Source organism: Girardinichthys multiradiatus, chromosome 10 (genome assembly GCF_021462225.1).
Source record: "Girardinichthys multiradiatus isolate DD_20200921_A chromosome 10, DD_fGirMul_XY1, whole genome shotgun sequence".
Classification (NCBI taxonomy): domain Eukaryota; kingdom Metazoa; phylum Chordata; class Actinopteri; order Cyprinodontiformes; family Goodeidae; genus Girardinichthys; species Girardinichthys multiradiatus.
In genome coordinates, this window is record NC_061803.1 from 28,611,808 (window position 1) to 28,627,039 (window position 15,232).

The 15,232-nt window shown below is 41.5% G+C and overlaps 1 protein-coding gene across 2 annotated transcripts in view; it reads right to left on the reverse strand.

Annotated features, from left to right (window-relative positions):
- The window catches only part of LOC124875216 (myosin phosphatase Rho interacting protein), a 47,785-nt gene that overhangs the window by 26,782 nt on the left and 5,771 nt on the right, over positions 1 to 15,232 (reverse strand). For both annotated transcript variants that reach the window (XM_047377219.1, XM_047377220.1), the window contains exons 2-7: positions 12,441 to 12,518; positions 12,154 to 12,219; positions 2,352 to 2,503; positions 2,185 to 2,269; positions 1,926 to 2,097; positions 879 to 1,311 (exon numbers count right to left, since the gene is read on the reverse strand). In XM_047377219.1, coding sequence (XP_047233175.1) covers positions 879 to 1,311; positions 1,926 to 2,097; positions 2,185 to 2,269; positions 2,352 to 2,503; positions 12,154 to 12,219; positions 12,441 to 12,518 — 986 coding nt within the window. The remainder of the gene's footprint in view (positions 1 to 878; positions 1,312 to 1,925; positions 2,098 to 2,184; positions 2,270 to 2,351; positions 2,504 to 12,153; positions 12,220 to 12,440; positions 12,519 to 15,232) is intronic.

Consider the following 15,232-nt stretch of genomic DNA (forward strand, 5'->3'; position numbering starts at 1 on the left):
AACCCTCTTGCTATTGGATTAAAAATGCTCTAATCTCTGGTGTGTGAGGAGCCTGTAATCTCCGTGGCCAAGCTGGAGATCATTGAACGGATGGGTGTTTATTCAGTCTAAGTTTACAGTGCGACTTCAGAACCAAAACAACGAAGGAAAGCAATAGGGAGACGTCACTCTTTAAAGTCAGTATGTCCCAGTTTGATGAAATGCAGCCTCTTCACTTGCCTGCCATTAAAACCACATCAGTTTATTGACAGAGTATCAGAACACATCAAAGCCTTGTGTGTCTCTGCTTTGTGTGCAGACATGTTTTTAAAAGGATAAGCTTGTGGCTCAAGTATTTTCAGACCAGCGTCAGCAGTACAGAGCCGAGATTCTAAGAAAGTAGCCCACTAACCTGGTTCAACAGCTTAAATCAGAGAGAGATTGGAGGCCTCACCTGTCGGCAAGGACACTGGGGTCTCAGATCACCTCTCTGGATCACCTGCATTCTCGTCTAGGTCTTTCATTCATGAATTTCAGTACAAGAATACAACTTTGATCAAAGAAAACAGGCTTTGTAATTTAATGAAACTGTAAATATTAAAATCAATGCTAAGCAGAAGAAAGCTGTAGTATCCAGGGAGATATCTATCAGATTTTATGTACTGGGTCCCTGTCAACCAATTAGAACCCAATCGCCTTATTCAATTTGCTGTTTTGTGTAGGTCATATTAACTGAAACTCCATCTTACATGTCTGAAAATGAAGAGATTGGAAACCCGTCACAAAGCTCGTGCCTAAAATTTGTCAGAGAAGATTTTCAAAACCAAAATGACACAAGTTAAAGCAGCAATAAAAAAACAATATACTGATATATATTGATAGAATTTGTCATCACAGACCTTCTCTCGGGACTGAGGACGGCATCTCTCTCCTGTCTGTCGGGGCTCCTGAACCGGCTCCTCTTCTCAGCTTTTCTGGCCTCAGCTTCCAGCCGTCTGGAGCGCGACACATCATGGTGGCCGCTTCTGTGACCTGCTGGGTGGCTGTCAGTACTGGTGACTGTGCTGCCGCTGGCGTCTGAGTCCAGAGAGCTGACCGAGCCACTGATGTGGGAGCCGTTTGAGAGCAGGGAGCTGCCGCAGGGAAAGGGGTCACTGGGTGCTGGAGACTGGCAGCGCGGAACACCTCCCAAACTGGAGCAGGAACCGGTTGGAGAGAGAGGGCTGCTGGGGACTTGAGGAGCTGAGCCATGCAGTGGCAGGCTGCTACGGTCTACTTCATCGCCGTTCACTGACCCAGCATCAGAGCCCTGACCAATAGGCACACAGTCACCTGATAATGAAGGAAAGTAGAGGCTAAGAAAGGCCATGAGAAGTGTCCACAGTGCTTACATATCATTCATGTTTTAAGACTTTATTTTCCAGAACTGCATTATTTCCTCCAAGCCCTTTTTTAAAGTAAAAATTGCAAAAGTACAATTTGAATGTACTGCAGATATTTCAATGGTTAAACTTTAATCATGGATGCTGTGCATAAAGAGGAAGGATGGAAGAACAGATGGATGGTAGGTCTCTCAGATGGATGTACAACTACATTGTCTAGTCAATGTAACAAGGAATAAATCTTCTACCCTTTAATTTCACACTAACCTGGAAACCTGAACAGTTCCAGAGTTTCCAGGCTGTACAGGAACTCTGAGTTTTGCTAATTGTTTACAGACTCTCCTGTTTTACAAAACTGATTCCAACTGCTAATGTTACATTCTTTAGTATTGAAGCTGAATAATATCTGGAAGTTACATGGAGGCACCAAAAACAGTTCTATTCATCTGTAGCATTTCCTGGTGCTTTCAAACCAAGTGATTAATCCTGTAAGTACAGAAACAACAAATTTGAAAAGAAGTCTTGTTGACATAAAATCCAATGAAAAGGAACAAACAAAGTTACCTGTAGAGGGCAGTGGTGATCCCGACGTCTGGTCAGCAGCAGCCCAGGCCGCTGCATTCTCAGCCTCCCGCTGGTTCAGCTCTTCCTGCCAGATGATGGAAGTCGAGTCTGGAGCCTTATCAGCTTCAGGGATTCCAGAACCGGTCACGGCTACCTTTGCTGGACCCGGCTCCTAGACGAGAATGAGGGTACATAAAAACTGTTTAACCAGGAGGTGGACCGTGATACTTTGACCAGGTGTGTTGTGTGAGAAATTCACCTGGGAGGTGGTGGGCTCTACTTTTCGTTTCTTTTTCTGGTTCTGCTTGTTAGTTCGAGGGTATACAATGAGCTGTTCGCTCCACCTACAGGAAAACAAAACAAATTTACCTCATGCTTTTGTGTTACCATTCTACCAACCATAATTCATTCAGAAGGAGACATTACCCGTTGATAATCTCCTTATTCTCTCCTCTGATGAAGTACTCCTGTTCCGGGGTGATGATGCACAGCGAGTTCTTCTGGCCCGTCTTGGGCTCTGCGTCAACAACATCTGTGCAGAGGTTCATGTTCACAGTGCCCTGAGGCAGCGTGCTTGGCTGGAGGAAACACAGCATGACAAATAAGCCTTTAGAGCTGTATAAAACAGGGATATTAGAAGCTACATGTGAGGAGAGCAACAAGAGCAAGATAAACAAATAAATGTGGGAACAATTTTAAAGGGATAGTTCTGGTTTGTTTTCACATGTCCATGGATGGTCGAGTGCCTGACTAAACACTGATATCTCTGCTATCATATTCCAAACTGTTCAAAACTGAAGCAGAGAAAATCGTAGAGAGAGCAGACCTCTGAGACTCTCAGCATTTCACAGGCCTGTGGGGTACGCACATCATGGTTTCCAAGGCAAACTCTCTCAGCTGTAGAACATACTCAGTGAAAAGGGGGAAAGACACACTCAAAATGCCAGACTACAAACACAAGAATGGGAGCATTTGGTAAACCAGCACCATAAGCATAATCTACAAATGTAATGCAGTGTGTTTTCTGAGCATCCACTCAGAATCCTGGTGCTCTCTTATCAGCCTTAGCTGGACTGTCTGTCACAGATGTTAGACAGGTGCTTGGCTCCTTACAGCTCCTTTTAAGGACATGGAGCACAGATCCAGCTTTACTAAGATGTGCGTGCAAATCCCCAAGAGCTGCCAAATAAGGAAAATACAAAATGTCATACTAAAGAGTGTCCAGACTCTGTGGAAGAATTTCTTCTATTAGGAAGAAAACGATCACTGGTGTGAGCAACATCAGAAAGTCAAAAATCAATGCAGATCTAAAAGAACTGTAGGAAAACAATGTGACACAGCTCTGAACATCAGACATTTATAACACCAGAAGCCATTTCTGACTGAAAACATCCATGGACGAAAACCCAAATCAACCAGGAAGTAAAAGCACCTAATGAAAGTCTTTTAGTACAAATATAAATTCACTACAATTGATATATGCAGATAAGTAACATACAATCACACTGTTTGTTCTGCACGAGTCCCTGAAGGACATAAACACTAGCTGGCAATTATTAGCAGGACTTTTAGAGATGCACCTATCATAGATATGTGGGATGATTTGCGATCTCCAACTTTAACCTATTCCAACCTCTCTTTAACAACCAGCCTTCAAAATATCACTGCAAACTTCCTGCCATCAGCAGCCATTATTTACTTACGTAAAGAGCCAAGGCGACGTCACACTGTGTGTGAAAGAGAGGTGGCTGTAAAACAGGGTGTTATTAATTTAAAACACGGCCAAAATCGTGAAACAGTTCACATTTTAACCGTAAGCATCTTATGTTAGCGATTAGAACATTTAGTAATATGTGACCCTTCATGGTATGTCCTTAAGTTGCTCCATTTGCTACTTCGCCAAATCGACCAATCATTCCCAAGACGAATCCGAAATGATGCCCTTTAGCAGTCTGCTTTTTTTCGTACCCCAAAGAAGTCACATGACCAACAGCCATCGATGTCCATCTTTATTGTAGTAGCTCGAATGAACAGCAGAACTAGATGTCTGTGTACTAGAGGCTGACATTTTTTCGGGAGTCCCACGGGTCACGGGAGACAGCGTCAGTAAAGATCACGTGATTGGGACGGTACAGGATAAAAAATGAACGGGAGCAGACGGGAGCGGGAGCTAACCAATAGGAGGGAAAATAAACTAGGATCAATTGTCCTTGGAAATGTAAAACTGAGACTTTGTTATAAACGTTAAGAAAAAAAAACTTGGATCGACGCCGCCATTGTGTAGTTTTTTTCCAAGAAGCCTATACTATAATGTGAGTCAAACGAACTACACGACCCACAAGCCAACAGTGTTTCTGATCGATGTTTTCCACCTGCGTTCAGGATGGAGGAAGCAAACGCAGGTGGAGAACTGGACGTGGTAAAATTGGATTTGTAACATAAAGTCAGAAATAAGGACTTATCTATTAAACTCATAGAGCTGACAGGAAAGTCGCAAATATTACCGAACTTCAGGAGAGTTGAATGCAGCGGTTTTAACACGCAGTCTGCTGCTTGTAAAACGTGTTTAGTTGTAATCAAGTTCACCAGTGATTAAGGGACACTTGTAAGACAGATTCTGGATTAAATCAGCCCTGCATCTCTTCATTCATCAAACCAAAAGTACCAACATGTGTCAAGTCTCATCTGACCAACAAAATTGCTGCATGTGCACTAAAGATTTAAGAGGTAAGGTACGGAAGCCCGTGAGGGGACATGGAGAAATTTATTTATTTTGCGTCCCCACGCAATACTTTTGCGTTCGGCATTTTGGAGCAACAGCACAGATGACAAACTGCTCATAAAACAAACACTGATATGTCATTGATATGGTTTATTTGTCATATGCAGGTTAACACACAGTAAACAATGCGATTAAATGCTTAGGATAAGAAGAACCGTTCAAATCACGATAAAAACAAAAACACTAATGGCGTACAAACAAAAGTACACATCATGCAGCAGTAATAAGCAAACAAAGTGTCACAGATGTGGTTTCGTGCAGCATTATTGTTCAGTAGTTTGTTTGACAGCTTGTGGATTTTAGTCTGATTTGAAGATAATTTTATTTAAGGCTGATTTCAAAATAAAACTCAATAAATCTCAAAACGGGTGTAGTGTTTGTTTCATTTTTGCAGTTATCTGGTTTGGAAACTATCCCACAAAGTATTGCGAAATAACGCAAAGACTATTGCGTGGGGACACAAAAAAGAAAAAAATACCCCCTTGTCCCCTCGCGGACTCTGTATAGAAATGCTTCATCAAGGGAAGATATTAAATAATTATGTTGTGAAATAGAAAAAAATTGAATGTACCATTAAATGTACAATTTATTTAATACATCATGAAATATTAAGTGTACCACTAATTACATCATGTTGTCTTTAAAATTATACTTAATTATTCAGTGGCACATTTAATTGCATAATAGTCCATTTCATGATATAATGGTACATTTATTGTTTCTAATGATGTATTAGATAAATAAATGGTACCTTTAATTTAATGGCACATTTAATGTTACATTTCTTTCATGTTACATTTACTTCACTTATGAGACATTCACAACATTTATTTATTTAATGATGATTTTATTGTATTAATTTTGTCCAGTTTGACCCTCCATTCTTGATGCCTGTATAGGAGGTCATGTCAGAATATGAATCAGGTGTTCTGGATCAGACACACATCTAAAACTTGCAGGGAAGGGGTCCCTGAGGACCAGGGCTGTGAACCATTGAGGTACAGTTTCTAAATTATGAAGGTAATGCCTTTTTGTCCTTTTGTTCAACAAGTACAGTTCTCTTACTAGGTGCATTTTTCTTTTGTTCCAGCAACTTGAAACATAAAAGTGATGTCATTGTTTAAAGGAAACAATCACTTAATAAATAAGTAAAATACAACTATGTACATTTTGTTTATTCAAGGCATGGTCTGTTTCCTTGTTTGATATTTTATTATTATTTCTTCATTATTATTCTTTTTACTTTAACTGGCCTTTACTACAGCTAAAAACAGGGACCTAACTGGTCCTTCAAAGAAAGAAATTGTCAAAAGACTAAATGAAGAAAACAAAAATGGGAGTGGCACAGGAGTGGGAGTCGTTCTGAATGGGAGCAGGATGGGAGTGGGAGTCAATTTACCAGGAGTGGGACGGGACAGGATTTTTTTTGTTATACTGGCCTGGGATTGGGATGGGACAAGACATTTTTCTGTGGGAGCGGGATGGGACAGGAGAGAAAATCCACTCCCATGTCACCCTCTACTGTGTACCCCCTGACTTCATTCTAAAATGACACCCCGATACTGAAAAAACCAACTTCCTCTTGTAGTAACATCTTTTACACTGAAGAACTTAGTGGTCAGCCAGACCTAGGAGGTAAAGGTACGTAGGGCTCCAACAGAGTCGGATGTAATGTACCTGTCCTTTGAGCAGAACAGACTCCGCATTTAAACAAGGAAATTAAATACAAAAACTGGTATAACATTTTTTTTTTGTATATATATATATATATATACACACACACACACACACACACACATAGACACACACACTCACGGCTAATGCCGACAGTAAGATAATTTCCAAAAGCTGACTGTCTGCAGTAAAGCATCGCATCACATTAAAATGTTACAAGGATTTCCTGTGTTTAATGGAGACAAGTTTGATGCAACAAGTATTAGGCTCCAGAAACATCAACCTCCTGATATGAAGCAGATGTGTGGCTAAAGCTGGCTTTTCTATCTTATTTGTTGCTTTGAGGTGGAGTCTGAATTCCTGCAGTCCATCTGATCCCGCTGCTGTCAGTTCAGCAGAAAACTGTTGCTTAGAAAGGGCTCTCTGTTACTGGCACCAAAACAAAGGAGATGCGTTGGCCAAGACGACCATTCAAACACAAATCATTTGTCATGGGTCTCATTTCTACACAACTGGGTCAGTTCAACATCCTGTGGTTGTGTTTGCCATCCACCAGGGGGACTATTTATAACTCTGCAAGGAGATAACATCAAAGGAAAGACTTTCCTCATAGAGATCTTAAGGCCTTAAATTAGAAGCATCACTTAAATATAACTGAAGTCCCATCAGACAGCGATGTTTTTCAAAATAACGGTCAAGTATCAAAAAAACACAGCGAACGGCCATCAATAACGTTGCCAAAGGAACAGCAAAAAAGATTTAACTTAGCTGTGAAGTAAGTGGAGTACACCCACTCCATAAATGATCGAAATCCTCCAGGAAGCTTTTATAGGCTGAGCTAAAGGCAAGTTTACCTCAGCAGGCTCTGGAGAGAAAACTGCTGTTTTATAAACAACATGATCTTCAAAACAGTTTCATTCATCAAAGCCTAAGAGACAGAATCCAGCTGTATCGATGATCGAAAGCCTAAAAACGTCCAGAGTGAATTATTCTCACTAGAGGCTTGTTCGTGGAACTGTCGTTTTATTTTCAAAATCATGATGAAGAACAGGCACTGCAGTAGATTAAAGGAGCCTCCTCCCAACTTCTCATTTAGCCCCTTCTCATGGCCATTGACCCTGTAAGCCTAAAGCTTCAGGGTGGTCTCACTCAGTTTCCACTCTACAGGAAAAAATTACTTTTCTGACACAGCCTTCATTTCATTCAGAAGTGGAGAACTCACTAAACCACTGCTGCTGTGATATTAGAAGCATTGTGATCACCATCCGCAGCAGAGCCTGGAGCGTGCTCTGGCGGTCCGTTTGTAAGGAATGTCTGGGTCTGGGGCACATCTGACGTTTGCTCTGTGGGCTTTAGGGGCTAACGTTCCCTTTCTCCAGCGCTCTCTGGTCCTGGGGCTGCGAGCGCACCACTGATCACCAAATAAGGGCATAGCAGGAGGAACGCTGCTTTAGATGGAAGAGCATCTTTCCCTCTTTTTGTGGAGAAAATACTTCAGTTATGTGGGGCAAGTATTCCAAATAGACTGCTGTCTAATCGGCGTAAAATAGCAAGAGACGTCATCGCTCCATGGACCCTGATCAACATGTGGATTCAGAGGCTTAGAGCATCATTACACGACTAATAGGTCATTCAAGCACGTTGAATCACCTAGTTTAACTCTGCTAATTCTGATAATAGGTTAGAGTTAACGTTTTAACTAATCACTAAGAAATGATAGTAATACCTTAAACATCCAAGAGATAATTTGGGTGACTGAAAATAAAACAATTAAACAATTCTCCCAATTTGCTCTGCCACAGGACGTTTATGTATCAACGATGTGTTAATTCCAGACATTTCATCGTTTCATAACCGTGTTGACAACAAATCCAAGTAACTGATCACATGGGTAAGAAACGGTTTGTTTACAGGAAGTAGGAAGGGAACAGACATGGACCGTCTACTGACATCAAAATATACCACGGCTTTAAAGTTGTGGGTTCAACACTGAAAAAATCCCCCCTACAGGTTGTGCACTGCCAGTCAGCTGGTCTAAAGAAGGCCTCTAACTTTTTCACTCTCTACCAAGACGGACAAGTTTGGCATTTTGAAAATAGTTCCAGTATAAAAAACAGATAGTCATGGTGTGGAAACGTATACAGCACTTTTTTTTTTAACCAATATTAAAGGCTGGGTCAGGAGCAGCGTAGCTGTGAAGCAGTCGAATGTCGGCTCTAGCCAGTAATAACCAGCTAACATCAGCATGCTATGTTTGGGTTGTTCTACCAAGGACAAAATGACAAAAGGTGGTGATGTTCAGCTCAATATGCCTTTTTCCTGTCAAACTACTACATTTGATTTTGTGTTATTTGTGTTTATTCCACATTTGTTTCATACTTAACCAATGTTGGATTATTCTAACAGGAGAAGGAAAAATGTACATTTGTATTTTAAATCAAGGCGATCAGATTATGTTGGAGAGTTGTGTTTAAAATTTCTATGTGAATATTGTTATCCGTTGCACTTTAAACACTGGCACACTAAATCATGCTTAGCTGGGATGAAATGGCAACACATGGGGACACTTTTTTCAAGGCGTAAATTGCCTGGAGCCGCTGCACAGTGGTGAAGAGATTTTGTTGCATAACGTCATCTCTAACTATTGAAGACTTTGTCAACATAGATGGGTTCTGTCATCCATTTCCGGGAGTTTAATGCACATTTCCACCTCTCTCAGTAGAAAAGTGTTGGTAATGCAGATTGGTGATAAGAACATGGTTGGAAAAACGAGTTTACATTTACGAAAACCCCTCCTTGAGTTGGTTTTTAGCTATGTGAACTTATCAGCTGACTTTCATTCTTGATAGGTGACTTTAAAAGCCATGCCTGAGGTGTTCTGAGAGGTTTAACAGGATTACTCTGGTAAACCGCAGCACACAAAAACTAAAATGCTGAGAGAAAATAAAATCTGTCTGAATATGGCTTCTGAAACCCTCTGTGGGACATGTCGACCTTAAACACACCTTCTGTGCCCTCCACAGGTAGTATGAGGCCAGGGGGTAAACATCCAATGAGTTCGCCGAGATCACCAACGTGAACAGGTTGGTATCAACACTGAAGCTTTGGAAAGGTTCAATCCTTGGGGTCTGGAGCACAAAGAGGTCATTTCCATGACCCACATTTCCTGCCTTGGGGAGCAGATGAAAAGACTTTAGGACAATGTGGGGGACAGTTTTGGAAATCGTTGGTACAATCAGAGGAAAACATAACTGCACACCAGCCTGGGTGTCACTGGAAACACCTATCACAGTGGAAACGCGCACACGTATTTTCCTAAGTTTCCTCTCATTGTCATCTCTGGCAACACAGAGAGAGCCCCCAAACGTGACTTCAAGGGCTGAGCTGAAAGGCAAACGGGTCATGAAGCCATAGTCCAGCTCGGTGCATCTCTTCTCCTGTCACTTACAGAGACAAACATGCTAAAAACTGTCTCCTTCGAATACAAACAAAGAGATAATGACTGGCTAGTGGTGTGCCCCCCCCCACTCCCACCCTATTGTTTGCACACAAGCAGCCTAATCTCCAGTCAGATCGGCCAGTATGGGTTTGGTCACCCGTGTCACGTTCCCTGGCGACACACTAGCAACATAAACAAAAGTTCACTTTCCTCTCAGAGCATGTTCCTGCCATCACCAATGCTCAAAAGATTACAGGGTTCGACCTCAGCTACTGCTCTTACCAACATGTTTAACAAGTCTGAGGTGAAATTTTTCTGATTCTGCAGCAGCACTGAGGTTAACAAGCAGTTTCCACTGACTTTGCACATTTTAAGCCCTGCTGATGTGGCGGCCTGTGTTTTTGTAAACTGTCTATGATAGAGAGGCACAGTTGGGTCATCACAAAACCAGCCGAAATCGCTACACTGCATGTCTAACTGGATGTATCCTCATAATGCACTGCAAAACCAAGATTAGAAGCAAAACACTGGAGCTGTGTGGGAGTTTGGACTCATTAAGCCTACTGCGCTTTCAGAGGCTGCGCCATGTTTTGTCTGAAGCACAAACACGTACCAATCGGCTACATGCATCCTCCACAGGGTCTACCAAACATTTTCTACTAAAGAGTTGAAGGCAAACAACAGTGAATGGAGCTGGAAAGCACTGTTGAGTCCAGAAAACTCCCCACACAGTAGTTCCTTAAATTGGGCCACCCTGGTACTCCATCAACCACCCAAATATACTTTGCTAGATATTTTCACATTCATCTTGTAATCTTTTTTAACTATTCTAAACAGAGAAATCTATTTTACTGCTGCCAAGAAGAACTAGAAACTTTCCCATCACCTTTAAATGCATTGCATTTATTTTGTTGCTCTGATTTTTCTCTGAAAGTTATGTTAAAATGTTAGAAACAGTTCAAATCTTCCCTGCAGTAATGGCTCTCCAGACACCTTCATTTGGTCTAAATCTAAATGAGCCAACACCTCACCAGACAGGGACCAGACAGGGACCAAGACCAAAACAGTCTTCTATCATTTTAAAAATATTGACAATCTTAAAAACCATGTATTTGATGAACCATTAAACTGCTGCCATCACTGTACTGGGCAGTTATTTACAGAGAAGCCGATGATTATTTACACAGGAAACAGCGGCAGGAGGTGGGACGTAGATATCAGCGGTGGCTAATGTAACTTTCTCCCAGGCTAATAACCTTAAGTGAAAAAAATACTAGTTTCACCATATTTACACAAACATTTGATACTGAATGCATGAATATGTAGATCAAGTGCTTATTATGCTAAATTTACTTTTGTGCCTTGCTGCTCTTTATAGTACAAGTGTGACAAGCTTGTATTAAGTGGTTAATTAAGCTAACTGCTTCGGTAACCAGCCGGCAGTCAATTTATTAACAAATATTCTACTCATTGCTCCCCAACTAAAGATTTTAAACAGCGCTACCTTCCAGAGTGATGAGAAGTATTCTTTTAGTTTTCTGCAGGAAGTGTGCGCACAACTGTGGACAGAGTGCAACAGGCATTCGAAAGTTTGACTTAACTTTAATAGAAGAAATGACCAGTCGGCTCAGTGCAACAACAGCAATAAGATTGTATCATGTAAAGGAGGGTGCCGGACCAACATAATTAAACACCTCCAGATTCATGGTGTAGAAGCACCAGAGTGCCCCGTCTTTGACGCGCTGCACCGGTGTTTCGTCGTTCGGCTCCGGCACTCAGCCAAGCACCACACTGTAGTCAGAATCAGGTCAGAAAAACAATAAATGTGCTACTCCATTTACCCTAGCATCCAAGGGAAAGATGTCGGTCCAACAAGGTGTGTCCAGCTCTTCTTGAATTAACTACTACTTCAAAATATATAAGTACAAAGGGCGACTACTTCAAGGAATCTAAAATTTAAAACATATTTAAAGTTGTTTTACAATTTTCTGTTTGCTACATAATTCCCAGTTTTGAGGCCGTCAGTGAGAATCTACGTACAATGTAAATAGTCATAAACATAAAGAAAACCACTGAATAAGAAAGGCGTTCTAAAACGTTTAACCAGTAGTGTATGTATGTAGCTAAAATTTAATCCCTTTCTATCTTTTCTGGCATCCTGGAATAATATTTTAAAAAATCCACTTAGTGCACCTTGAGATCATTATAGGAGAGGATCAACCAACAATCTTAACCACCCAAAGCTTGAGCCAACTTGATGCTTGAACAAAGAACCAGCTTAGCACCCAGATCTCTGTGCAGCAAGAGGTGGGAGTGTGGGAAGTAGTACTCACCGACTCGTCCAAGGCAAAGCGCAGACAGCCATGCTCGTAAAGCACAAAGAATCTCCGCTGCCATTTCTGAAAGCAAAACACACACATTTATCAGAACAGCTTCATTTCTAGGTAAGTCCAAAAGAACAGACCTATTGTTCTCCATCCATGGAGCAAAAACAAGCATGGTCTCATTTCTTGATTTCAGATTGTCAGGAACTCGACCGCAGAGTACCGTCTCTGTGAGGAAATGTGTAAACACCATGTTTGCAGAAGAGCATTGGCAGGCGTATGGTGCATGCTCTTACCCGGGATCTTTGCATTGGATTGTCGAAGTCAGTTCCCTCAGGAGCCAAGCACAGCCATCCAGCATAAATAGGCTTGGCCTATAAAAAACACAGGGAAAGGAGGAAAGAACAGTAATTTAGATAATTATAAAAGCTGAGGCAGAGTGTGAGCTAAGGGAGAGGAGGGGGGCAGCGTAAGAAAGACGCTAGCTGAATTGAAGCCTTTCAGGATCCAGATGTTCCTCTGTTCCTGTGGCACATTTTGCATTCCCACACAACCAGTTTGTAAACCTTTGGTGTAAAGAAGAAAGCAAATGTTGCAGGAAAGCTGAAAGACATCCTGTGTAAAGTTTGACACAAACCATGTAGGGGTCACAGCAAACGTGGATAGGGTCACATAAAACTAAGATTGGACTTTAGGGCTGACATAAAAAATCGCCGAGTGGTGGAAAACCAACACACCATCCCCATAGTGAACCCATGCTTGTACTAACATCATGCTGTGTGAATACTTTTTCAACAAGCACAGGATAGCTGATCAGAGTGTATGGCAAGACGGATGGAGCTAAACACAGGCCAGCTCTCATATCAGCGCTCCCTCGCTCTTCCACAAGCCCAACCCAAGTACCAGCTGGAGCGCAGACGGATACAATTTGAAGTCTGGGATTCTGCTGCTGGCCGCGTTGTTGTTCCGTGTCACTGCATGCCTGCAGTAAATCCATACATGCCAGGATGAACTTGTAGGAGCGTGTCTATTAAGGAACGCTTAATGAGCTGAACTCGTTAAAAAGGGTATTTTGCCAAGACAGCATGCTGTGAAGCTCATAAATAAAATGGGTTTGGGAACACTACAAAGCATGATAAACTATCTTAACCTTGCCCTGATGTCTAGACGCCTGAAGAGATTTTCTGAAGAGGGGTTGGGGGGGCTTTATCAGAGCAGCTCTTCCAGAAAGAAGGACAAGGAAGAGTGAATAGATCTCCGTGGTATCAGCAGTAAACACTAAAGTGGTGCTTCCCTGACCGTTTACCCACATGACCAACATCAAATACTCTCCATTCCAATCAACTGACCTTACCAGTACAATACAACGAGCATGTGCATAATGACAACAGGCAGCAGAGGCCTGGTTGCATATCTCAGATAAACACTAGATAATGTGTGAAACGCCACGTGAGAGCTGAACAACAAGATAGAATCAGTGTGTGAACATTGTTGAGGCATTTGTTGTCCAAAAGTTGAAATGAAGTTACCTCCATTCACGCAGTTAGAGTCCTTAAACTGGTGGTTTTTCCAACGCAGAATGATTATTTGCAGGTAAAAAAATGGAGGTAGGTTGGGACAATGTATAGGCTGGACATGTGACGGGGCGAAGTGGCCCAGAGGATCACTGACAGTAGACCAACAATCGGTATCAGAAGCCGAGTTTCATCATCGACTCCGATACGAATCATTTCAAATTTCAGATAGATCTCTCTACCGCTAACACAAATATACCAGTATAAAAACATTGGAATAACCACATCTAAGGTATTCAATTTATAGCCTAACAAAGGATTCATACACAGTTTTCCTAACTTAATATTCCAAACGTCCCAATCCCTTTTTTTTCTACTATTTAAACTTTGCCAAAGTTCACTAGGGATTTAATACTGATATTTCTTGAGGAAACTTAGGTCCTTTGGTGTTTGCAGCAAGATGCTGCATATCTTCTATAAGTCTGTTGTGGAGAGTGTGATCTCTTCTGCCATCATCTTCTGGGGTAGCACCATCAGAACCAGGGACTTAAAAAAGCTCAACAAGCTGATAAAGAAGGCTGGCTCTGTTCTGGGGACTCCTCTAGAACTTCTGGAGATCATTGTACAAAGAAGGATTCTTCATAAAATGAAGAACATTATGGAGAACCCTGAGCATCCTCTTCATGAGACTGTCCTACAACAACAGAGTGTCTTCAGTCCGAGGCTTCTTCAGATGTGCTGTAAGACGGAGCGCTACAGGAGATCCTTCCTGACCACAGCCATCAGCATCTACAACGGCTCTTTAAAGAAACCTGCATAATATGAGCTACAGCAACATTTAATTTCCCTTTGGGATTAATAAAGCATTTTTGAATTTGAATTGAATGGAGTAGTTCCCACAGTGAAGCATCCTACTACAATCTTTGCATGGAGCAGCTTCTCATCTAAAGGTTCCTCGCAACTCTGCTAAAGAAAACTGGAACAAATAAAGAGTGGGATCAAAATATGCCCTAAGAGCAGTGCCTTCCAACAAACCAGGAACAATTTGGTGACGATCTGTGCATTTCCCAGCATGATGGAGCAAAGTTTCACTAGGCAAAAGTGACAAAGTGACTCAAAGCTCAGAACGTTTACATTTTGACTTGTGGTCAAGAAGGTCCTGAGATCTTTATTATTCAAGGGTGGCACCCAGCCACACCAACAACGCTCCTGACAGCGGACAGAGAACGCACAGAAAAACATGCCGCTAAAACCTAGAAAGTAGGCAAGGATATCTGCAGTCTTTAAAAGCACCGAATTTCGTTTTGATGGCAGCATTTCCTCTCCTGTGAGTAGCAGCAGGGCTAACTCTCCTACACCTGTTAAATAATACTAGATGAATGGATTGAGACAATAGATAAAGATGAAAAACAGAAATAGACAAAAGATGTGATAAAGAGACAGAAAGATTTAGAAATAAGAAAGATGGAGAGACAGTTAAAGGAGATAAAGAAAAATAGATATAAAAATTATATATAAATACAGTAGTTAGAAGATAAAGAACATTTTACTTTTTTTTTCTTTCGAACGTTCTG